Here is a 25459-nt window from a genome sequence, read left to right as displayed (position 1 = left end):
GACGTGATTTATGCAGTGATTCCCAACATTATCACATTAAGCAGACACAAAGTCTTTGATTCATTGTTTGTTATTATCTTTCCCTTTTATCTGTTACATAATAAAGATTTTCACAATCTCACTTCATAATTTTCTCCAACGTCCACATACAAGCATATATATTATATGTATATACTATATGTATAGTATATATAATATTCGCATTTAACACGTAGTTACAAATCATATTCAAGAATTTCTGAACAATCATATCAAACGGCGACTTGCACGTCATCCCTGGAAAAATAGATGGCAATATCGTTGCTCTTTGTGTAAAAAAGGAAGAAAAACCCTTTAATCCTCAAAATTGTTGTTATTATTTCACAGTGTTCTTCGTTTCCCGTCAGTTAGTAACCCACGATTGCTTGTTTTCAGATCATATGAAGACGAGAGGCATCTGCTTGGAAATATTCCACTGCTAGACAAGTCAGAGCCAAGGTTCAATTCGCCACATGTTTTTAAGGAACCAGAGGTCATTTATACATTTAACCAAAAAAAAAAAAGAAAAAAAAAAGCGCGCAACACTCCTGAGGTATTCTAAGAATATAAGATGGACCCGGAGCTGACGTGTCCTGTTGCACGCTCAATGTAAATATTGGAAGTTGAATCTAAAACTTCATTCATCGTGTATGAATATGCCATATACCTTCTGAAGAAGTACATTGTATAAATAAGGAGCGCCTAAAGGTAGCGTTCTAAATCCCGAAGCCGTCATCATAGTATAAATACGTGTAAGGCGTAATTGATTGCATGACATACATATCTGTTTATCATTGCCGAGCTGTCGGCCAAGCGTCACTTACGATCGTTACGGTTTCATTATGATTATGGTCGATAATCAACCCCCCCCCCCAAAAAAAAAAAAAAAAATGATGATAATAATAATGACTTACAATGCAGAAGTAGCATCTTGGATCTGTCCATTCAACAAAAGTATAAAAAAGAAGAAGAATATAAGCAGTATTCCTGGAGTCGATATTTGCTGGATTTTCAAGAACTTCTGTCAAAAACGTTTCTGCCCATGTTAATCTAGAGGTTTTCCCTCAAGTAAATTCATTGAAGTAAGTAATTAATTGGAATAAAATGTTGTATTTTTAATGAGCTATGATGATCTCATAATGATTAGGTCTGAATCAGATTAATCCAGCGATGGTGGAATCACATTTATCATGCTTACTGATGGGGACATTTTTCGTGTCATTGCAGAGTCTGCTGAAACCCCTGCTCCACCTCTAAATGTCGGCAGCGATGACGAACCTCCAGTCGATGTCGGTCAGCTCAACAACACTGCCTTCCTGATCGCGGGTATCGCGCTGGGCGTACTCGTCATCCTCTTCAGCATCATCTTCGCCATCCACGCCCGGTGCAGCCGCAGCTACGACTACAAGATGGGGATGCCGCACGACGACACGGCTGAGACGCAGCTCCGCGGGATCGGCATCGGCACGTCGAGTATCAATTCGTCGTCGACGCACAACAGCCGGCCGTGGGGCGCGGCGCCGATCGGTCGCAGTACTACATCTCAATCCGAGCAGTCGCAACAGAGCACCAGCAAGCGGGGCTGGCCTGACGGCGACAGGACTCACTTGTATGTGGTGCACAATGAGAGCGCGAACTACCTGCCGGACGCGAGCCTCTCGTCTTCGCATCGATCCACCAAAGAGATCCTGCCCGACATCCCGAGCCCATACCACGAGGAGGAACTCGAGAAGTGGACGCGCAAACACGGCCACAAGATCACGCTGCCCTACCACGCCGCAGACATGAACCGCGGCTCGGCCGGCGAGCTCTCCAACAGTCGACACAGCGGACGAACGGATCGCAATACGACGCATCTTGCGATGAACAACCCGGAGGAGTATGCAATGAGAGGTATCCATTCGCACGATAGTCATACCAGCGTGAACAGCTCCAGGGCACATCATAAGCATGACGCGTCGCATTCGAAGCCTCAAGTTCAAGCTGTAGCCAACGTGGAGAGCACTGACAACACGTCGCCTTACGTGAACAAGGACGGACAACTCACTCCCCTGGGCCTTGCCGTTTCGAAACTGAACGACAACGGCCTGGAGTTCCGAATACCGGAAGGGGCAGAGAATCCCGACCAGGAAAAGAGAGAGTATACGAGTCACAGAACTCACAAACACAAAGATCATTCTGCGGATAGAAATAGACCTGATGTGACGCACAGCGACACTAAGAAGCGGAAGGGCGCTGTGCATCCCGAGGCTAAATCACCGCCACCACAAGGCGAAGTGGAGTCTGGGCGAAAGTTGCCTCTCGCGCCAAAAATGGCTTTTTATTCTGACGACGAGCCGGATTGGCGGCCACCACCGCCCGAGCCCGCCGTCGAGGATATCAAGGCAGAGACGCTTCCCAGGGAAAAATCCAGCAGGACCAAAAGTTCGAGCTCACGGAAACACGACCATAACCACGCTCTATCTCCACATAGGACTTCGCGGGAAGATGGCTTAAGCTCAGGACATAGTTCGAACTTGCGAAACGAGAAAGCGGGTTCGTTAGACAGGCACGGACGACACGACAAAAATCGTAAGCCCCCCGTACCACCGCGACACGGCTCGAAGCCGAAAAGGCATGTCGAGAAGCCGGTGGTACCGCCTAGACCGGACCCGCACCACCATGTAAACAATGTAGGTAGCTCCCAGAATAGTTCTAGGCAAGATATAGCCAGCTATAGTCTGCCCAGCGACCACATGACCATGTCTGATTACAGCTGCGGCCAAATGTCCGTCGAACCGTCGCCCATCCGACTGCCCCGCCCGCTGAATCTGCAGCAAAATCGAGAGCGGCTGACGCAGGTGTTCATCAGCGACGAGAGCTTGATGAGACCCCCGTCGGGCGCTGACCGATCCGGCGCGGAGAGCACGCGATCTGCCACCTCCCACCGCCAACTTCCTGACACACCACCTTCGGGCTTCTCCCCGCCCCGACCCATCCGACCCTTCAAACAGCGGGTGCACAGTGATCTCTCCATCTCGCAGGACGAGCCGGAGTTCGACTACTACATTCCCAGCGTTCCCGGGTCGTTCTTCGAAAACCCCTACCCGATGGCTGAGGGGCCTTCCAAGAGGCGAATCAACAAGATGAGCAAGGCCAAATCTCCTTCTGCCTCGCTTGTCTGACTCAAGAAATTGATTTTGCTGGAGGGAAGTAGGCCCGATGTATGATAGGGGGTCGTGGATAAACGTCCTATTTGGCAGCATGCAATATTCCAGTGATGTGCACGGAACCCAGATCGAAGAAAGGGTTCACGTACGTACGGTCTCAAAATGCAAAACCCTGTTCACAGAGTAGAGAGATTTGCGCGCTGGATCCCTGTTATGATGCCATTTGTGTATGAGAGCCATAAAGATTTACAGATAATGTTTACTGAATTATTATAAACTGTATGGGTACAGAATTTCTGTCTAAACAAACAAATCATATGAAACCAACAGTCTACACTTGCAGAAGACTTCCTTTCCTGTGAGAATATTCCCAGGGTAACTGGCTGTATCAAAATCGAGTTTCCTTCACTGTAAGTGTGGCGTAATAGTTTCTACTCTGAATGTTGTGCCAATTCTTGTTCTGGAGTGCTGTTTCAATAATGCGTGGTAAGTGGAAAGTGAAATATCAGCTCGTGCACATCAGTCAGACAATCCACGCACTACTTATCTTTACCATTGTCTACATTTGGATATATTTATTAGAGTGTGATATTCATGGAGTATTTTTCAGATATTGCTGAACAGAAACGCATAAGTTATATTTCTTTGCAGTCTGCCACTACCATTCAGATCTGGATCTTCAAGCAATATTCAATCACTAGTATTGATGGTTTCCTATTGTGTAATTCTTCAAGTTTATTCATTCACGGTAGCTTTATAAGTTCTTGATTTTAAAAAGATAAAATGAGCACAACATTGGAAGAAAGGGAGTTTGCATTCTTCAGTAATGAGGCTTAAGCTGTGCTCCACATCATTAACTAATGGCAAGACAAACCAGTTCAGATGAACAAACACTTTGTTGGAGATGTGTTCACGTCAAATTGACGACTCGTTTTGGATGAATTACAAGATTCAAATATAATTTCAATCGAATGCTAATACGTGTGTATCGCCATCGGACGAAATAGGAATTCAATCATGCTTTTATCGATAATTTTCTGTAACTTCAGTCGAAATACTGTTTCGAAGTATACTACCAATAATTATGTATTGCCCGTTGATTGCTCGAAGAAAACGTATTATGATCACACCACATCTATTGAAAATCGGATCATGATATATTTTATACACAGGCATATGTGGTGCTTGTTTGTATTCATTGTCAAGTTAGTGTAGTCTGTGATAACGACCTCACGAAAACTAAATGGTTTTATTGGCTGCTGGATTTTTCCGCCTCATATTTTAACAATGGCTAAAAGTATTGGCATGAAAATGGATGTTGCCAAAAAGTGATCATTTTGAAGAAATTTGGGCCATGGTCTCAAAAGGGGAAGGGTCAAAGGTCAAGTGAAAGTGCTGAAATTTCGGGATACTTGCTCTCTTGAGCAATTTAGCCATCCATCCAAATGAAACCTAGTTCAGGGAAAGAAAACACTCAACAAATTTGTGACAAACATGTCATTTGAATTTTTTGCCAATTATGTGAAACTGTCGTCTCACGTTGTCAAGACGTACTCAAGAGCTGTTGGGAAAACCAAGAGCTGTGCCTGAGGCATACCAGTCGCCATAGCGACATTTCTAGGGTTTTTTCAACAAATTTTAATGTTTCCAGGGCAAATCGAATGTGAATTGCCTGCATTTCAAGATCCAATCAACATGATGTATGAGAAGTACAATTTTATTTTTATGACCAGTGGTCTATTGTCATCTAGAAAACTCTGCTGTGTAAAAGATTTGATGTTCGTGTAATAAGTGTGATGGATATATTTCTAAGGTGGTGATCAGAGAATTAGAGAGCAAAAGATTAAAAGTGCATAATTGGCTACCAAGAGAAGCTCCTCGCCGTCCTGTTAGGGAGTTAAGAGTTGTAAGGTTTGTTGATACACGACATAGAAAAACAGATTGTACCTACTGTTGTTCGGCATACCCGATACCCATGGGAATATGTAACACTTACTGGTTAACTGATACTGAGAACATTGGACAAAAATTGACCAATGATTGTGACTAAACCACTTCGAAGTAAAGAAATAATATCCCCTGAACAATGATGATTGCGATATCAAGACATGGGGACTTCTTTTATGCACGAGTTTCCCGTTGTTTGTTTAATGGTGATACTCGGAAATACTTCGTGAGCGACTGGTATTCTTGGCGTTGATATGACGACCATAACTAAAATGGTATTAAAACAAACACGCGTAGATGTTTTCCCAATACCTCAGTCTTTCCAACAAAATGATCAAAACAATGATTGACCAGCAGTTCCACGATTCATTCTCGGATTCATTCTCGACGAGTATACCCTCAGCAAGACTAAAGTGTTCCAAATCTATCAGATACAAGGATGTGCAGTATATAAGCGATCTGGGCTCTGTTTTATGAAGAGTTATGAATTGTATAGTCGATTTCTCTCATAAGGCTATGGCAGCCTGTGTGTTAAGGAAATTTATAATTGATTATATCTTTTGATAAAACGGGGCCCTGAATACTTAGTGTACAGCAGGTGTCACAAGACAGTATAGTTATCATTCTTTCGATTGAAATTAGTGCTGCCATGTTGTCGTCACAGAACGTTGCCTTGTGTTGTGACGTATTATGTGAGGTGCATCGTCATTATTGTAGAGTAGGAGCAAGTTGTGTGTATTGCACCCAGCAACTATCATCCGATCAGACAATTTAATATTTGTTGTGAATTCAATACACGCCAAGAAAACTGAAATTTTGATATCTTTCTTTATGCAGGAACTGCAGGGAGGAAGATTGACCCAAGTAATATTAAGTCCTTTTTAAAATTTCTGTTTAAAATGACGATGTTACTAATATTCCTACAATTGTAGTTTTTGCTACTGTATGGAGCTCAGGGCAGTTTATTGGTTGTTACTGGGGGTTGTACTACTATATGTTTGAACACTTCAAGTAAACGTAATGCGAGTTCTAACGCTGCCTCGAAATACTGCTTGTTAAAGCGCCCTTGCTTGCTCACGAGCTCAACAAAATCTACCTCCCCGATTACTGTAAGGTTTTAGATGATTATTCACTTGCTCGTGTTTTTATTCCATCATGAGTATCTATTGGAGAATATTGCCAAATCGAATGTACAAACGTATCTAAAATGAATATAGATATCTGTGTAGAATCATTGCAGCATTAGTCCAGATATCCCCTTCTACAATTTTAACAACGACTAAAACCAAAAGTCTTCCCATTCAGGAGATTTTACGCGATATTTCTTACAGGGCTTTCATGAAACGCTTGTTAATTGTAAATGTACTTAAAACCATTGCATGATGCTAGGTACCCATACAGTCAGTTGACAGTGAAATATTATAGACATTGTGATTCAAAGAACGCAATTTTACAAGTAGTTATTTCAAACATGGCTTTTATGACTCATGTTAAGAGAATGATGAAACTAAATTCGAATTACAATGGCTTCATTAAATTGTTCACCCTTTCTTGAACCCCTGCTTCCAACGGAACAGAAAAACAATGTCAGCAATGAGTAATAACATGATCATGATTTTATTTACGGTTGAAAGGCAGTTATCGCAATAGATTCAGCCGCAGTAAGTCTGTTGTAAATAATGTCGAGCGCCCACAGTACGTTCAAAATGTTGGCCAAAGCTTAAAATCATGTTTATACACAATCATGTACACCCAAACATTACTACGCATTTTGCAACCAGTAAGACCACGTGCATACGGGAATGGAATTTTGCAAGCCACTCATACAGCGTAATGATATTTCTGCTCAACTCTGGCTGAAGAATTTTCAGGGACATTTTTTTGTTTTTAAATGAACTGATATGTGTCACAACATGTGTAAAACCAAGCTAAGTTTCGGCTATCTTTTTATTTTTTTAAGTTTTTGCTTGTTGCTTTATCGCTAACAACAGACAGTATGATTTAAGCTGGGGTTGACACGCAAAGATTCAACAAACAACAACAACAACAACAACAACAGAACCCCTCTGAAACTGAAATTTCGATGTCATCTTCAATGATGTAGCAGATGTCGTAATAAATGTTCGCTATACATGCCCTTTATTAAGACCATTCTTTGAATAATAAATGTTAACCTTTTGGATGTTGTTTTCTTTCCTAGCTGGATACTCTTTTAGATACATCTTCTTGGCCATGACGGTGCCATTTAAGTTTTCCTTGAGAAATAAACAGATTGCATAGTCGTCAATCACGACCAAATTTTCATTTCACATTGGATCTACTGCCAAAGCTTTTCATATTTATTTGTGGCTTTTTTCCTGTTTTAAAAACTTATTTCATTTTACCTGTACATAAGGTTGTCAATAGTCTTTACCCATAAATGTATATGCTTGTATAAATGAGCTTTATCGTATTAAACGTATCGCTATAGCGCTCAGATTACTGTTGCTTTCAAAATGAAAAAAGAAAAGAAAGGAAAAGAAAAGGCGACAGACATGAAGATGTACAAATAATTATTGCTGCCTACATGTATTTTGTTGAGATGATTATGTAGAATGAGATCTTATTTGTACAGGCGATGGGTGTGTCGTTGAATAATGATTTCCATGATTTATCGGATATTGCACAAGATGGAATTAAACACAAAGAAAAAAAAAGAATTTCTTCTCAACCAACTTATCGTGTGCCGTTTGTAGTGTACTTTCAGTGTACTCGCCTGTTATTGTGTTACGAAGAATAACATAGTCTCATAACTGTTTCTCTGTTTAGACACTAATAACACAGAGGGCTTAAATATTGTTTTCACCTTGCAGGCCTACTTACTATATTCTTCCTGAACATTAAGTTCGCGGAGGCAACCTTCTTCCTTGATATATATACGACACAAATGGACACCCCGCCGACCTACTAATAACTGTTCTTTTGTATCGTTCGTTCAACAAGCAAGCATGGACCGTTCTTCCAGTGGCCTTGGCGTTCTCCAAACGTAGAGGGCGTGCTAGGTTGCAAACCCAGTGAACTTGTCTTCGCTGCCACGAAGAAGCCAGTGTTGTTATGTCAAGTCACCGCAGACCTTTTTCAGAGATTTTTTTTTCTAACACATTGACGGATTTGGCAAGTAAGCAAATTGATTTTCACAACACTGCAAACATTAAATGCCATCTATAGAACACACAAATAACAAATTTCAATTTATAAAAGTATCAAAGTAAAAACTGGCTTTAACTCAACGCTACGAATTGGTTCTTTGCGTTTCACGCAGCATAGAGTTAAAGCAATTTGGGGCCTTAATAATCATACATAACAATTATTCACCAATTTTGCCCTGCTAATTATGTGTGTGTCTGTGTGTGTGTGTGCCAAAAACATATTTTCTGTCAGCTATGCATTGTATTCGTGGCCTTGAAACAAGATGCCTCTTTTCTTCATAATCCTTTTTTGCACTCGTGAAAGATGCTTTGGATAATCTCGACGCAGTTATAATGGCAAGGAAATCCTCCAGCTGTGACGATACAACTGTATCAGAGAACATCCCTATCACCAACCCATGCAGCACACGTTAGCACGTACACAAGCAAACACGAAATATACAAAAACATGCACAGACAGACACTCGCATGCCTCTCCCGTATGCAATTAAGAAATTAAGTCATGCAATTATCTGTCACTGATGTGGTATAATACGCAGACCGTACATGAATTAACATAGTCGAGCTTAATGGAAAACTACTACGGTATGACCTTATTTGTTCATCCCTCAAACATACACTTCAATTGTTAAATACATTGTAATCCTAGATCAAGAATACTTGATCATGTAGCAGACATTAGCAAATATTCGACATTGTAGTATAAATACATGTATCTCAGTACTAAGAAGATTACATTCATTCTTCACTGAAACAAATGCGATGTACCCCTACCCCCTTCAAACCGGTTTAGTATCTCGGTGTCTGTCCGTTACATGGCCTACTAAGAGGCTATGGGCCCTGCTTTGCCCCTCAAGTATCTTTATATTTGCACACAATAGTCGATAAACCAGCAGCTTCCTCGGTCACAAACAAAAGATTAAGTACTCTTCAATCCCTGCGTATTAAGGTATCAAGTCTTCTTGAGTACAATTCCCCACGCAGTGTATTATGCGCAGGAAAGATTGCCGAGTTTAAGCCCAAGAATGTCTTTTCGTTTTTTTCGTTTTGATACCGGACTACAACAAACGGCTTTTAGTTCGGCTGTGAGAAGCAAAGGGGATAGTAAAGTTTACAACTCTATGGCTTTTATTTGTTGGCTCAAAAAGGAGGTTGTTTGGTGATTAAAGGAAGGAAACCCGTAGGGCGCGGACAATAGGAGCCCATGCGTCCGAGAAGCCGGGATAAAAGTTAGAGACCGTCCCCTCCCCCCCCCCCTTCAGTTTGTCTGTTCAAGTGCGAAGAACCTCACACCGTTGGACGCATCGTTCAGCTCAAGAAATAGAACCGAACTATCCTGTAAGTTACAGTCATGAGGAATCACAGCAAAGGAGTTGTTATTTTCGTCGAGATCAAGAAACTCTGAACACCAAATACCGGAGATCAACGCCGAGGAAGATTATCATAACGGACATAATCATGTAACGGGCGACAGCCGGACATGGTTGGTTCAAAGCAGTGACTTGCTACACAAGGGAGGATCGCCCTGCCTTTCGTCTTTGAATTGATGCTGGACAAGGTGTGAAAAGGTAAATAACAGTGTGTTAGGGTTGATATAAGTGTACATTTATACTCCAGGTGTAATAGATGATTTATTGATATATCAATCAATATACAGTACTCCTCCGTTTTAAACAAATACTAACACCTTTCTTGTTATTATCATTATTATCGTTAATTTTATTCATTACTCATAGCTTTCAATTCTGTCAACATAGGAATGTGAAGAAGACATATTTTGTTTGTATGTTTGTGTTTTTATCCTCGTGTTGCAAATGTAACGCTGGCCGTGTCATTGTGAAGGTATGATGCATCCTCATTTTGTTTGTTTGTTTGTTTGTTTTTGCTTGTTGGTCATGTCATCAGAACAATCTATCTTGTTGAATTTACCCCCTTCATCTTTGAAAATCTAATCCCTAATCACGTCCAAAGTGATTTTGAAGACTACGGTAGAAGCAGGTGACCCGAATGGTAATTTCAACAAAAAGTTGTGGAATTTCAATGTTCTTCCTGATTGCAAGAACCGGTGAAAATAACCGTGTTCATGTATTCAAATTGGAACAGGTGATGATGTCAAATTGAAAAGTTATTAGCACTAATTCAATCGTTCGGTCTTGCCATATCATGTACACGGGAAGCCGGCTGGCACGACAGTGTTATAGTCGTAATAACAGATCGTGGTTTTATAATGCCTGTGATTCTAAGCAAGTATCAAGTAATATGTTTGAAAGAGCCGTGGGGCGAAAACATGCAGAGAGCTTTGACATGTTTTGGACAAATTCAAAGTGAGCAAGATTTTGCAATCACTACTGCTTGACGAGAAACTACAGTATTTTATGCTTATATACTTTGTCAGGAAGTACCTGATAAAAATAATTATATTTGTTCCCTCTTAGATAATAGATAGGCGATGGCATTCAGCAAAAACCTCTGGTTCTTGACTAAAGAGTAGTCACATGTAGATTCTCTTTTCATTACGTTGTGATGATATTGTTGTTGATGATAATCGTGATGATGATGATGATGATGATGATGATGACAACGACAATGTTGGAGACCGACGATGATGAATATAATAACAATAATAATAATAATTATAATAATAATAATAATGATAATAATAATAATAATAATAATAATAATAATTATTATTATTATTATATTGATGATGAATGTATCAAATAAGATGAAGAAGAATGATAGTTACAGTTGTAGTTGCAGTAGTCATAACAGTTATGATAAATATGGTAAATTATAACGAGAATTAGTATATTCGTCACTGCGTTTAATACTGCTAGATATCAGACATGATAACACAGAATGTTGGTAGTCTAATAAGTAATCAATTGCGGCCATTATAAGCATTTTCGCTGAGTGTCCCTTGTTCTGCACACGTTTCTCGTGTTGCCATACAGTTGTCAGAGGCATTTTTATTCCGAGTGCGTATTGCCTGTTCACTTTTGATTAACAAATTAGCGATCGAAACAAGTTACGGAACGGTCGCTTCATTCTCGGTATGATTCATCCGTTAGGCATAGCGTGTCCAACATACCATGAAGGGCTTACATCCAGGTACCTTATCCTGACATTTCACTGAAATTGACACATCCTCCATAACAAATCCTGTTGGGTGTTATTTACTGTGCAACAATGATCCCAATGTCTTTTACGTTCACGCCTCGCGTGGTAATACTTGTAAGGTTACAGTTCGCACGCGTTAAATCCATTCTATTTCATTGCCTCGCTGGCCTTGTTGTTGTTGTTATTGTTGTCATCATTATGTCTCTAACTTCTCAATAAAAAAAAAAGATCATTGTTCACACAAGCAGATACCACGATATCATTCTGCTGTATTTCACGCTTCCATACTTCCAATGACACTTCCGAGAAGGGGCAAGTCATTGCATACAAATTCGCTTTGGTCACATTTGTGGGAAATTCGAGGGTTGTAACGAGGATATAAAGAACATAAGAAGATTATGACGACCACGTCCATGCATCAACACGTAAACGTTATGAGGGCTTCGTACATTTTCATCGAAATGTTAATCCCATACAAACTTCGTGGACCATCTGGCTTTGTTTGTATTCTAACCCCCTAGTTTGATTATGTAAGGATGATTTACTGCAATAACCATCCAGGGAAGTAGTTTACATCTCTTTTAAACAGAATTACAGGAGAGCAACCAAATTCACATGAAAAGATAACAATTCGAAGAACTGTGTTTTGGTACTAGGGTGCATGTCCAGTAGTAAAACCCATGCGTGGTATGATGATAATAATAATAGAATGCGCCAAATCCAGTCGGTAGAGTACTCAAGGTGCATGTAGGATTTTAACTTCGTTTTGATTTTCTTGATGATGATGATGACATAATCCGCTTGATCATGAATTGTCATGAAAGTCGGTTTAGGTCAAAGTTTTAACATTCAAATTTATCATTCTTGTTCTGTCATCTGAACTTTAAAAGGTAAAAGTACCCTTTTCTTCCGACAAACATGTATTCATGTTAATGCTCGTATACATATAGGAGGTTTGTTTGTTTGTCTGTCTGTCTGTCTGATTTCTATTTTGTTTTTTTATCGAAGAAGATGGCTGGAGAGTCCATTATATTCAGCTGCACTTGCTGGTCTTCCATGGGGACCAGTTGGATGTGAGGCAGACAGTTATTCTAAGAATATCATGATTTCTGTTTTAAACCTGAGCGTTAGGGCTGCTATTACCACACACACACACACACACACACACACACACACACACACACACACACACACACACACACACACACACACACACACACACACACACACACACACACAAAGTATTAAGCAATACCTAATACACACGGTCCCACAGGAAAACACAGCTTTCTTTGCCACTATAGGACCAATGGAATTCGCTCTCTGTGCCAGAAAAATGAAGAAAGTAGCAAAAATGATCATTATTACGATCTTGATTAACAGAGCGTTCTATTAAAATATGCGTTCTTTTTGTACACAATGAACGCTGATGCAAACCTTCTAATAAGTACGGGGATTCTTTTCTGTCTGGTATGTGTCAATTTTCTACCACAACCATCTAGTTTCACGCAACCATGTCTGACGACGTCATCGACGTCGGCGGCTCCTCAACGAGGAGGTCATCCACCACTATCGCCCGTCTGCCGAGGGAGTTTGTCGAGAAGACAATCAAATACGGGTCGCCCAGGGACAGAGAGCGGGACAGAGCCCTCCTGCTTCAGAGACGAAATCTCCTCTCTCGCTCACTGACGTTGAACTCCATTGGCGAGGGAGGGAGGGGGAGCGATAAACGGCACCTCCTAGGCAGGTAAGGAGAGTAGCAGATTTAGCTTCTTTTATGTTTTCTTAGCTCTGTTACTTTGATTTTGATTTATTTTCTTTTTCAGACGTAAGTCACCTCGGTAGCCGGTTTTAAGTCTTCCCAAAATTGGTTAAGGAGATTACTGAAAAGAAGATAGAAAAGTTGATTAGAAGTCTGACTTCTGACTGAAAGTACAAATCATATAAGAATAATGAAAAAACAAATAAACAAACAGTTATTATTATACGTATTTCTGATTATCATCCTGTCTCATGAAGGACGAAAGGAAGGGTGTGCGGTGAATGGCATACAATTTTCACGTTCATATGAGTTTACATCGGGCGCATGCAGTGTAACTGGTATTTGAAGTACGCGATTCACCAGTACCAAAAACCAGATATAGGCTCTACAACTTTAAAATTATACGAATGTGTCAGGAGATCAGAAATAATAGCCAAGGGATGTAAGCGCATAAAGAAATAAAGAAAGATATTCTGAATTGAGAAAAGATTTAGTAATCCCTGCACTAACCTGTACGATGAGGACGAGCCTATAGTAAGACTAGGATACTTGGTGAAGTGACGTCATTGACCGACAGTGAGCGAAACAGTGTATTCTTGCCAAATTCCTATGTACAACAACAGCAAGAACCACGGTAACTAGTAACGAGTAAAAATTTCGATTCTGGAGCCAGATCCTACACTGTCCTACGTAGGAAAAATAAACAAATTATCAAAACATTCTACCCCCTAAAAAAATAAAGGAATAGAACAGCAACCAACCAACGAACAAACAAACAAACAAACAAACAAACGAAAACAACCCCAAACGCTCTAAGACAGATTAGGGTATCGCTTGGTAGAGGAGCGACACGTCTCTTAGAACTACAATAAAAATCCCGACCGAAGAGGGCGGTATGACAAATCTGCTTTCCCCTATGAACTGAATAATTATTTGGTACAAAACTGTCGGTATGGGAAAAAAAAAAATCACAGAGCTCTTTCAAAGTTCATGTTCGTTTAATAGAGAGGGAGAGAGGAGAGAGGGAGAGAAGGATAGATTGAGAGAAAAATTAACAGAGAGACACGAGATAAATAGATAGATATATAGATAGGTAGATAGATAGAGAAAGGGGGAGTGTAAGAAAGAGAGGATGTATATGAAAAAAAGTGATCATTCTGGGAGATTAGAAAGTTCACAAAGAGTAGAGTTCTGCATGATGTAGTAACAACTGTTTGCAAGATGCCTATAGAACTTTCTGAATTAGCTTACAATGGATGAGTTTGATTAAAAACCCTCCACAGACCACAACATACCGACTAGTTTCCATAAGACCAGTTGTCTTCACGCTGATATGCGCCCTCTCTAGTCCAGAGCACCATTTTTCTTCCAAAGATGATTGGCCAAACGTTAACCTTTACTCATTCCTATCAAACTCTTAGATCAAACTCATTGATATTGCACTTATGGGTGTATTTTTAAAGTCAACCCACAATTAAGTGGCAGTACAATTGTATATAATGCCCAACTTACAGGCTTACTGTACTCAGCTATATGTTTCTGTACTCATTAAAGCTCATTACTGCAGTTATCTTATTCCATAAGAAACCATGCTTGGTATCGATTTCATCGCTTCCATTCATTGTAACAGTATAATCATTACGGCATGGAGATTGAAGATACCGGCGATTGAACTTTTGACACCTCCTATTCAACTCTTGACCCCCAAACAATGACTAGAATTAGCGAACCTTTGTCACCTGTTCTTTTGTTTGCAAACTGGAAGAGAGGCTGTGTCACGTAGAGGTCCGTCGAGACTGGACTAAAAGACCGTTCCAAGTCGATAATTTTCCAAAGTGATAGGTTCTATTAAGGAGAGGGCTGGGACCCGTTCCCCTCGTCTGAACTCGGGACAATGGCTCATCTGCATACGACAAAGCGACGCTGTTGTCAGACCTTACACACCAGGCCCTTATCGATCCGTTCTCCCCCCGGGAGAATTCGAGAACATTCTCTCGTCGGCACGTCTCGGCGACAAGTCGAAGTGTGCGTGCCGACTCTGGGTCAAAAGGCGTGATAGAAAAAGAGCACAGTTAGCATCGTTCATAATCATATAGATAGTGAGAATGGGTCAATCTGTATGTTCATGCCATGTTAGTCGACTTTTAAGTTGTTTCACAACATTCGGCTCTTTCTTTAGAAACTGCAATAAAGGGCCTATGAAATATCACTGCCACGTTGGTCAAAGTTTTTCTTGCACTCGGACAATACATTATTATACGTTTTCCAAGATCAACAGTTTCATGATGAAATAAGTTTTCCGTGCTACAGCTCATGGATAACAATTTGTATTTCATTTCTGTATTCTTTTTTTTTCTTTTCTTTTTTACACGTGTGATCTCAACGACATTAAGTGACATCATAAAGGACATCTGGAGTTCATACAATGAATTCAACACAATTCGAAATGAGTCCACAAGACGGCCGAATTTTAAGGACTACTCATATTGTGTTCGAAATTATTCAGTATTTGCTAGAGCGCCCAGTTTGGGTATTATTGTATGGTTTGCCAACTTCATTTGCAGCGTAACTGCTCATGAGCTTGGACCCTGACCCTTACCAGTATAAGCAGACACTAAAAACGCCTCTTTCAAGGAACATTTTCAAGAGCCTTCGAGGTCTGATAGCTTAATGTCAAGTGATTTCTTTTTCTTAGTACCCTCCTCATGACATCCCTTAGTTGTTGGGGATGGTGCACACTACAGGACCTAGATCACAGATGGATGTGTATAAACATTAGGTAGGGCCAGAGGCTATAAAGCAGACCTTCACAGTAATAATGCAATTCCAACGACATCACACCCCTTCCTTAACACACACACACACAAACATATCCATCTGCTGGGATGGGGGAGGGTGACTTTTCGCTTGAGGCGTCGCCATGGAGACGCGTATCATATCTGCAGATGATCTGACCAATCAAATCAGGTGATCTTATATGGAATGAGAAAGACCTATGTTGTCAATATTTTGTTTGGTGTCTTCCTTCGCATTCGACCGCTTTTTTTCCCCTGGCTGTCCTTACTGGATGGCGAGTCCTAATCGATATCGCTGGTGAAGTTCTTCTAAACATTGTCCAGTTAGCAACCCCTACCCGGCTACCCATAGTCCGTTAATCCTCATTGTATAGCATTGTAGCAACTCGCCTCCTGGCCTCACATTTCGACAAACACTGGAACCCATTAAAAAAGCCGGCACCCGCGCTCAGTGGCTAGCGGTCAAGCTCGTTGTTCGCGTGATTCCGCCGGTGTTTCAGATCAACACGGAGGCTTTTATTTACTCAACTCGACCACAGAGTCACGTTTATGACGATTGCTTAGAAGCAGCAGATAACAGAGCCTCTTCAGGAATTATTTAGAAGAGTCTATGGTGTTCCTTTTCCTCTGGCTTTGACTCCGGATAACTCCGATGGGAAGGGAGCAGGAACGCGGAGTTATGGACCGTACTGATGTGAGCTCCCCAGTGGACCTGAAACCAAAGATGAGGTGAGGCGAGACAAAATGGCTGACCGGTCCGCTGACCAGCAATTCTGTCCGGATTATGTGGTTTGAACCTTATTTTCAATCATTGGATACATTTTTTTTTTCAATCTTTGAGATGTTTACGGGCACAGAATTGCAAACGTAATCGATTCCATACTACGGTATATTGGAAAGTACATTGTGATCTATAATCATTACATTCTCAATGTGTGACTATACATTGATGTTTTGAATCACGATAATATAGCCACTTGTCATTCCATGGCGAAATGTCCATAACTTGATGAAATAAATGAACGATACTATAGAATACTTCATAACATTCAATTTTAGGCGATGTCGCCGTTATGAACCAAGAGTACGCTAGCCGTCTCTTCTGGTATATTGTGGTGTATATGATACACAGCTTTCTCTGTATTGTAGAGAACTTTGAGTAGAAAAGTAAACAAAAACAAGTAGAATGGTAAATGTTTCACAAACACACACACACACACACACACAAAATCCACGGAAGAATAAGAGAAATATATAGAAGTTTCACTTTGATATAATTTCACGTAACTATGATGTTGATTACAATCGCATAAATTATGCATGCTTATGAAACAAATAGATGATTAACCCATTGAGGGACGGGCTATTGCTACAACACGCATTTCCCATAGACACCTGTCCGAGTATACACGGGACTCGTCTTAGACGGGTTAAATCACCTCACAGGTATCCCGTTTTGCTCGTTCTCTTTCTTTCTCTCTCTGTCACTTATTTCCTTAGGAGATTCTGCTGATATTAACCAGAAATAGTATTCCGTGGCAGCCAAACCTAATCGTGATAGGATTTCCGATTTCTTCTTCCCCAAAAATAATCTCTTTAAAAGCAAACAAAATAAAAGCATTGGTTCGGGGGTTGTTGTTGTTTTGTTGTTGTTGTCATTTTGCTGTTCTTTTCCGCATACAGACTAACCACCTAGATTGTGCTGAATTGGTAAAACTGTCAAAACTGAAAATACAATTTTTTCCATCCATTTGCTGCAAGCTCGTGTATGGAAAATGAGATAAAGAAAATTCAACATATTTTCACTCTTCTAGCGCAATGAAAAGGCACTTGACTTACCTGTTTTAGTAAGCAGGGGAATATCATTACCCTAAACACATGTTTGATTAAATTAGATTTGATTTGTTTCCACATTCAATCAAATACAAATTCAATACAAATTCCAAAGGCACAAACTTACAAAGACGTAGAATAGCAAATGCAGTGATTTAAAATGATAGCATAAACATAAACATAAACAATAGTATTGTGCATTACACATAATTATACAAAACCTGCAAATAAGATACATAGTGAGTATTATTTTAGTAAATATGAGAGATTATTGAATACAGGGGACCATCGTTGTGAGTGGTTGAGCAGGAAATGGATGGGGCCTCATAAAAATAATATTCGGCACAACTCTCTTGGGGGAATGGAGTGATCGAGTCGGTGCAGTGCAGTTTCGGGTCTAGCCTACATGTCAGTAACAAGTCGGGGGAACGTGTAATTGTTTAAATGAATATTTAATTAATAATTAGAAAAAATGATACATGTGCATTTGGTGGAATTCACCTCCTTTATATTGTTTTGAGAATATGATGTCACAAAATATTGTAGTCTTCTCATCTAGCGATAGTGGTATCGAAGCTCAACGGATTGTCCGATTTTCGTCAAACTTTCACTAATATATTCTACTAGTTTACTGCATTCACTCAATCCACATGTTTATTTGGGTTTCATTTCCCTTTCATTTCATCGCTAGTCGATTACACACCTTCTCAAGTTGAACTCAATTCAGTACAGTTTATCAATTCATTTCAATCATGAAAAGAAACAAAATAGAACGGATTTTTTTAATGCAGCAGTCCAATGTTCACGCTCCCATCGAAATCGCCTTTACGATTTAATCTATATGAAGGAATGCATACATGATTTACAAGACAAAAGACGGCAACGATTAATTCGTCACTTGTGTGATGGGTGGAAGTGGACTCAACTGCATTACTACGCGGAGAGTCATCGTCAAGGTCCCGAACTTCGGCGAAAACAGACATCGTTTTCAAACCGCACAAGGGCTCATTGACCCAGTTCAATGTAAAACGCTGGGATAATGATTTGTGGTGCACACTCAGTGCCACAGACGTGTACGTATGCTTTTGAATGCAAACCCACTGCAAGATTACCAAACACCCCGTCGCCGACGAATTATAAAAGACGATTTACCTGTGCGTGACTGTTTGTTGATTGTTTGTTTTATTTCAAAGAGAGAAATTAAATGATAGAATCATAGAAATGTTTTTTGTTTGTGCGTAATTTACATGAAATGTCTGCCCTCTCATTATGTAGTTTGCGTTTGGTCCACTTCTCAAGGTAAGTAGGAAAATGAAGTTATAAGTTTTACTTCAAACGGATTTGTTTTAATATGCTTTGTACACAACCTGACATGCCCCGCCATTTCAACTGTGTGATGAATGGTGGTAGTTTGAATGCGGCAATCAACTCGCAATGCGTTTGACCTTGGTGTTCTCACACGGGTCAGTTATCATGAAACCGTCATTATGTCCATTCCATACTGCTGGTGTACATTCAAAAGAAATCGGCGTTTAAAGAGGAAGGGTTGAGTGTGTGTGTGGGGGGGGGGGGGTGTCGAAAGAATGGGTTGCACCTTCTTTTGTTTCGCCCTTTTTTGTTACGCCCATCACGACGATTTTTATCCTGGGGCGATGCGCGCCATTGAGAGTTGTGAGTTCACGACTAGCAGACGGCAACCACATGTGAATGATTTGTCATTAAGTCAAAACATCAAGGGTAGTCTGCTCTCAAGGGTCACGCAATTTTATCGTTTCCCTGTCAATCTCGTCTCCATAATTGGAAAGACGATCCAACCAGCCTCTTGTAATTGCAGATTACTCTATACTACAGGATTATCGTATGAAGATGTGACTTAAACACTTGACGATAATTGTATATTGCAACGCGTCACTTTTCTTGTCTGTGTCAGTCCGTGTAGGGGCCGGGTAGGGTGTGGTGGTATTCCCCGGTATTTGTTGTTTCGGAGATATCAAACGTTTTGCTTGGAGGCAAGGCTGAAGTTGACGCATGACCTCTTGCTTTCAACAGTCAGTATCACTGCTCGCCATAGAAACGCCGCGTACTCGCCACGGTGGGACGGTCCCAACAACTCCCCTTGATTGTTCAATTCTTCTAATAAACTCTGACTCTGGGTAACCAACAAGCAAACTCTCGCCATGTTCTGTATTAGTGCATTCCATCCCAAGACAAATTCGCAACATTTATGCACCGTTTAACGCCCAGTGTACGGCGTTCGCAGGAGCACATTCGTCTTGTCTTTCTCCAGATGGGTCAGATCGAAAGTTATTTATGTCGTCATTATGTTTCGTGTTTCCTTTCCGAGGCGGGTGACGTCGGTGGATTCGGACCTGGGTCCTACCACTCCCAGACGTTCGGTCGGGGCTGGTTCGGCGGGGAAGGTCGTCAACCGCCGGCGAACAGTCATGGCCATTCAGGATGAAGTCAAAGAGGATGGCCCAACGGTAAGTCACCCATTCTTGACTCATGGTTATTAAATGTTCTCAAGTTTGAATCTTCCCTTGGCTCCCCCGTGTGTTTGTGCTCCATTTCTTAGGCACAAACTCCCCTTTTCATATTCTAAATGCTCACGATGTAGACAATTTTTTATCAATGCTGAGAGTCATCTGTTCATACAATCGTAATCTGTGGGTTACCTAATACATATCGCAGGGCTCGACGCTAACGGTGGCCCGGTGGCCCGGTGGCCCGGGGCCACCAAAAGCTCACGTCGGGCCACCAAAATTTCAAAAATGAAGATTTCGGTGGCCCGATCGGGCCATCAAAAAAAGTCGGATGTTTGCCTAAACTTTTGGAAATGGACAGCGGTAACAATCGGCTCTGTAAGATGCTAAAATAAAAGTCAGATGTTTGCTTTTAGTTTTGGAAATGAATAAAGGTAATATTCGACTCCGTATGATACTAAAATAAATGTTGGATGTTTGCTTATACTTTTGGAAATGAATAACGGTTAGATTCAGCTCCATATGGTGCTAAAATTAATGTCAGATATTTGATTTTGCGTTCGGAAATGAATAAGGTCAACATTCGGCTCCGGAAGATGCTGAAATAAATGTCGAATGTTTGCTTTGACGTTCGGAAATGAATACTAATAATATTCAACTCCGTACGATGATAGAATAAATGCCGGATGTTTGCTTTTACGTTCGAAAGTAAATAGCAATAACATTCAGCTCCGGATGATGCTAAGATGTCGAATGATCCCTTTGACGTTCGGAAATGAACAACGATAATATTCAACTCCGTACGATGATAAAACAAATGTCTGATGTTTGCTTTTATGTTCGAATGTAAATAGCAACAAAATTCAGCTCCGGAAGGTGCTTGAATAAATGTCGAATGATCCCTTTGACGTTCGGAAATGAATAACAATAATATTCAACTCCGCACGATGATTAAATAAATGTCGGATATTGGCTATCACATTTCGAAATGAATAACAGTAACATTCAGCTACGTTTGATGGTAAAGTAAATGTCTGATGTCTGCATTGACGTTCAAGAATGAAAAACAGTAACATTCGGCTCTGTACGACGCTAAAATGTCAGATGATTCATTTCACTTTCGGAAGTGGACAGCAATAACATTCGGCTCCGTACGATGATAAAATAAATGTCGGATGTTTGCTTTTAAATTTGGAAATGAATAACGGTAATATTCTGCTCCGTACGATGCTAAAATAAATAACAGATTGTTGCTTTTACATTTGAAAATGATTAACGGTATCAATCGGCTCAGTTAGATGCTAAAATAGATAGCGGATGGTTCCTTTCACGTTCGGCATGTTCGGAAATGAATAAGGATAACATTCAGCTCCGTAAGATGCTAAAATGAATGTCGGTTGTTTGCTTTGACATTTGAAAATGATTAACAGTATAACATTCGGCTCCGTAAGATGTTAAAATACTAGTAAAATGTTGGATGATTGCTTTTACAATCAGAAATGAATAACGGTAACTTTCGGCTCTTTACAATGCCAAAACAAATGTCGGATGTTTACAAATGTCTGCAAATGCTCCCACTTTCTCTTTTCAAACGTAAGTTTTGACCACCAATATAGGCACCAACTTTTATAATAATCTGTAAGCCTATCTGTTAAATCGTAGAACTCAGAATAACGGGAAGATGATTGAATTTTCTATTCATTTATTTTAAACATGGGTACCTGTATCACTTCAGTAATACTTAATATTTATTTTTCTATGTTTAGTAGCACCGATTTAGTTTTCCTTATGTTTTTCTTGATTTTTTTTTTCGGGCCACCAAAGAATAAAAATCAATGATTTTGGTGGCCCGATTGGCCAACCAAAAATGAAAGTTAGTGTGGAGCCCTGCATATCGCAATGTTTGTAATTATATTCTGTTATTTTGTTCAACTTTTTAGTTCTGTATTAATGTGCGTGCCTAAAAACGCCAGTATTGAGCGTTACATGAATAGTATTCATAACAATAATGATGATGATGTTGACGATGATGATAACATTGATAACGATAATGATAATAATGAAATTCATAACAATTAAATTGATTACAATGTTAATATAACGATAATGATGATAATAGTTGTGGATAGTAATAATAGTGATTTTTTTATCATTGTTATTATTATTATTATTAATTATCATTATTATTATTATTATTATTATTATTATTATTATTATTATTGTTATTATTATTATTATTATTATTTCTGTAATTGTCATTACTTTTGGACAAGATGTCCCTTTTTACCCGAGTGTCAGTACCGGAAGAGTGCTGACACTGAAGATGCTACGCTTATGAATACGATAGTATATTATCACTATCATCTTCATTATAATCGTCATCATTTCTCATAATTTCGAATAATATGATATGATTATCATTATAAATCATGCTTATAATCATGGCTATTACTATTTTTATCAATATCTAAGTGACATGTGGCAGTATGTTCTGAAAATTGGTTATCGCGTTTTTAGTTTGTATTGTCGATTTCTGATTGAGACCCAGTAAAAAAATGCTGCGTTTATTTTATTTGATATCAAAAGCTGTATCAAACGTCTCCCTCTCCTCTACACATACAGTTGCGCTGTGTAATGCAAATGCTCCCAAGGACCAATCACTTGCCGTCATATATTCACTCAAAACCATTGAAATCGCCCTTCTATACTTGGACATCATCTATGTTTTATTATGTTTCATCAAAATTATCATAATGAATAATGTTTCGTGCATTATGAATATGTGAACCTATGTTATGTACGATTTCAACAATATTTCCTTTATATCTTATAGCATAAAACAACATTACGTAATGATTAGCTCTCTATTACCACAGAGCTTCGAAATGTTTAATCATTAAAATCTTTGGGTAGCGATTTCAGCGCTTTTGCACGCAATAAGTTACTTCCCATAGGGATTAATTTGAACACATTACATTTAACGCTGTAAACCACAATGCTGATTACGTAACATGTATCAACAGAAGACGACCATGGAAATACGAACTCCTGAAAGATTACCATGAAAACCAGTAAACGGTAGAATTTATTGCTGTTGTTGCCATAAACAGCGAACATAAACCCGATTAATGTGCAGGGCTGTAAAATCTTAAGCCGTTGCCCGGTTACTCGTTTTAAGTTTCGTGCTCACATGGTGGTATTAAATTAAATGTCGTACTTGCGAACAAACTCCACGTGAAGAACGTCATTACTCTACATGGCAACGACATGAATGTGCATTATCTTGACAAGCGTAAGGGTAATTAACTGTCCTCTTTACATAGAAAATCTGACTGATGTAGTGTGACCCGAACCAGATATTGGGATGCAACATGCAAACCGTCCCCCGTAATCTTGAAGACATCCCGGAGAAGTTCAGATACGAGTTTCCTTTTAACGATACAGACAACAAAACGAAAATTTGAATTTTGCTCCATCAGTCCCGAGTGGAAACGTACAAAGTTGATGTATTAGTGATTTTTTTTGGCCTTTTTTGGGGGAGTAATCTCTGAAATTCATGGCATCAAGACTTCATGATCAATTGATGTTGTTATCAGCCTGCATTTGCACGCCTACAAGTAGTTAGCTTTGCACAAAACAGACTGTATAGAGGTATGTCCATCGTTATACCCAGTATCGCTATGCCTGTAGTCTATGTTTGTATTATCTGATAGTAGAGTTGATGAAACCTGCATATTTCTCTGGCCTTATGTTAAAGGGATAGTATATTATTGGTGGTGATGAGAATTGGGCTTTTACTTTTTGCGAGATACCAAGAAAACACTTGTGAAATGATACAGAGCATACCATTCTAAGAGGAATTTAAAGTTAATTAGATGAACATCGATTTTGGAATGGCTGAGACATCCAAAAACAAAGTAAAACAAAGCGATCCTAATCAAAGGTGGGTCCCGCCTTTTCTTATAGGAATGCTCTGTTTTGGATATCTCAGCCATTTAAAGGCCTATTTTCATCAAATAAACATCTAATCCTTCTTTGAATTACATGCTCTTTCATATTTCAGAAGAGTTTACTCATTATCTCACCAAAAAAAATGTTAGAAACGTGAAGTTAGGTCTCAACCAAAACTATACAATCCCATTAACACTTGCAAGAAACCGAGGACGCTTGGTCACATGCGAGGACCTACAATTTGAAATCAAACTTTAAGCTGGTACACCCCCTCCCCCCACGCTCACATAAACGCACGAATAATGTGCGACAAGAAATGCTAACAATTGCATCTTTCAGTATTATCACTTAGATGTGTATAACCTGTTTGTTTGTTTGTTTGTTTGTTTTCCCGCAGCCCTTCCAGCGATTCAAGAGGAAGGCTTGTGCCGTGAAGTGGCTATGTATGGTGTGCATCATATACATGAGGTTAGCAGATGTTATGTGGACGACTGTATAGCAGTCGCAGGTCGAACTAGAAAAAGAAAAATTGACTTCCTACAACTTGATTCCTATCTCCTAAGTCATTGAAACGAAACAACAACAACAAATGGGTATAATAAAGCTCAGGGAGATAAAGAGATAAAAATGAGAAAAATCGGGAGTAGATAGGATCAGGGCAGATGCTGGAAAGAAGCATCACTATAGAAGTTTTTTTTTTGTCTTGCCCTTATAGTTTAATGTTTCTTGCTTTTTCGATCACTGAGAACCTATAATGGTGCAAACTATATAGACAAAGGGTTTGAGTAATACTCTTATCTATGATTCAGGTTTAAGTCACCGATGTCAACTTAAACATTCAGTGACCGCCTTTCAATGAAATAGAAGATCGTACAATAACTCAAAGGTGTTTGTTTTTGATAATTTTGTGCTGAAAGTTGAATTAGACGGATGGGGAAACAAAAATGACAAAATAAAGACTCTGTTTTTTCACAACCCTCGTCTGACTTTGTAACAGCATGAATAACACTTGAGCAATGCGCTACACGAAAGCACAAGAAAATTCTAAAATAGTTTTAAAACACATCGCATTCCCTCGAATTTTCTCAAATCGACAGGCGTCGGCTCATCATTAATCACACAAAATATTCATTGACTGAACGCTTAAAAAAAAAATCAAATGGAAAGCATTCATGGGGGAAAACCAAAAAGAGTGAAGGATGGTTTCAAAAGT

General features: G+C 39.6%; 2 protein-coding genes across 3 annotated transcripts in view; both read left to right on the top strand.

Moving 5' to 3' along the window:
• Positions 1-3938, top strand: part of LOC139743389 (uncharacterized) — a 52408-nt gene extending 48470 nt beyond the window's left edge. For both annotated transcript variants that reach the window (XM_071653874.1, XM_071653875.1), the window contains one exon: positions 1246-3938. In XM_071653874.1, the coding sequence (XP_071509975.1) occupies positions 1246-3182 (1937 nt within the window). In that variant the 3' untranslated portion in view covers positions 3183-3938. The remainder of the gene's footprint in view (positions 1-1245) is intronic.
• An 8998-nt stretch (positions 3939-12936) lies between these two features.
• LOC139743414 (cyclic nucleotide-binding domain-containing protein 2-like) overlaps positions 12937-25459 on the top strand; it is a 30360-nt gene continuing 17837 nt past the window's right edge. The window contains exons 1-3 of the mRNA XM_071653899.1: positions 12937-13169; positions 20157-20295; positions 24644-24714. Coding sequence (XP_071510000.1) covers positions 12937-13169; positions 20157-20295; positions 24644-24714 — 443 coding nt within the window. The remainder of the gene's footprint in view (positions 13170-20156; positions 20296-24643; positions 24715-25459) is intronic.

The sequence above is a fragment of the Diadema antillarum genome, unplaced genomic scaffold (genome assembly GCF_040938485.1).
Source record: "Diadema antillarum isolate AM-2024a unplaced genomic scaffold, OU_Dant_1.0 seq00001076_RagTag, whole genome shotgun sequence".
Taxonomy (NCBI): domain Eukaryota; kingdom Metazoa; phylum Echinodermata; class Echinoidea; order Diadematoida; family Diadematidae; genus Diadema; species Diadema antillarum.
This window is presented reverse-complemented; position numbering and strand designations above follow the sequence as displayed.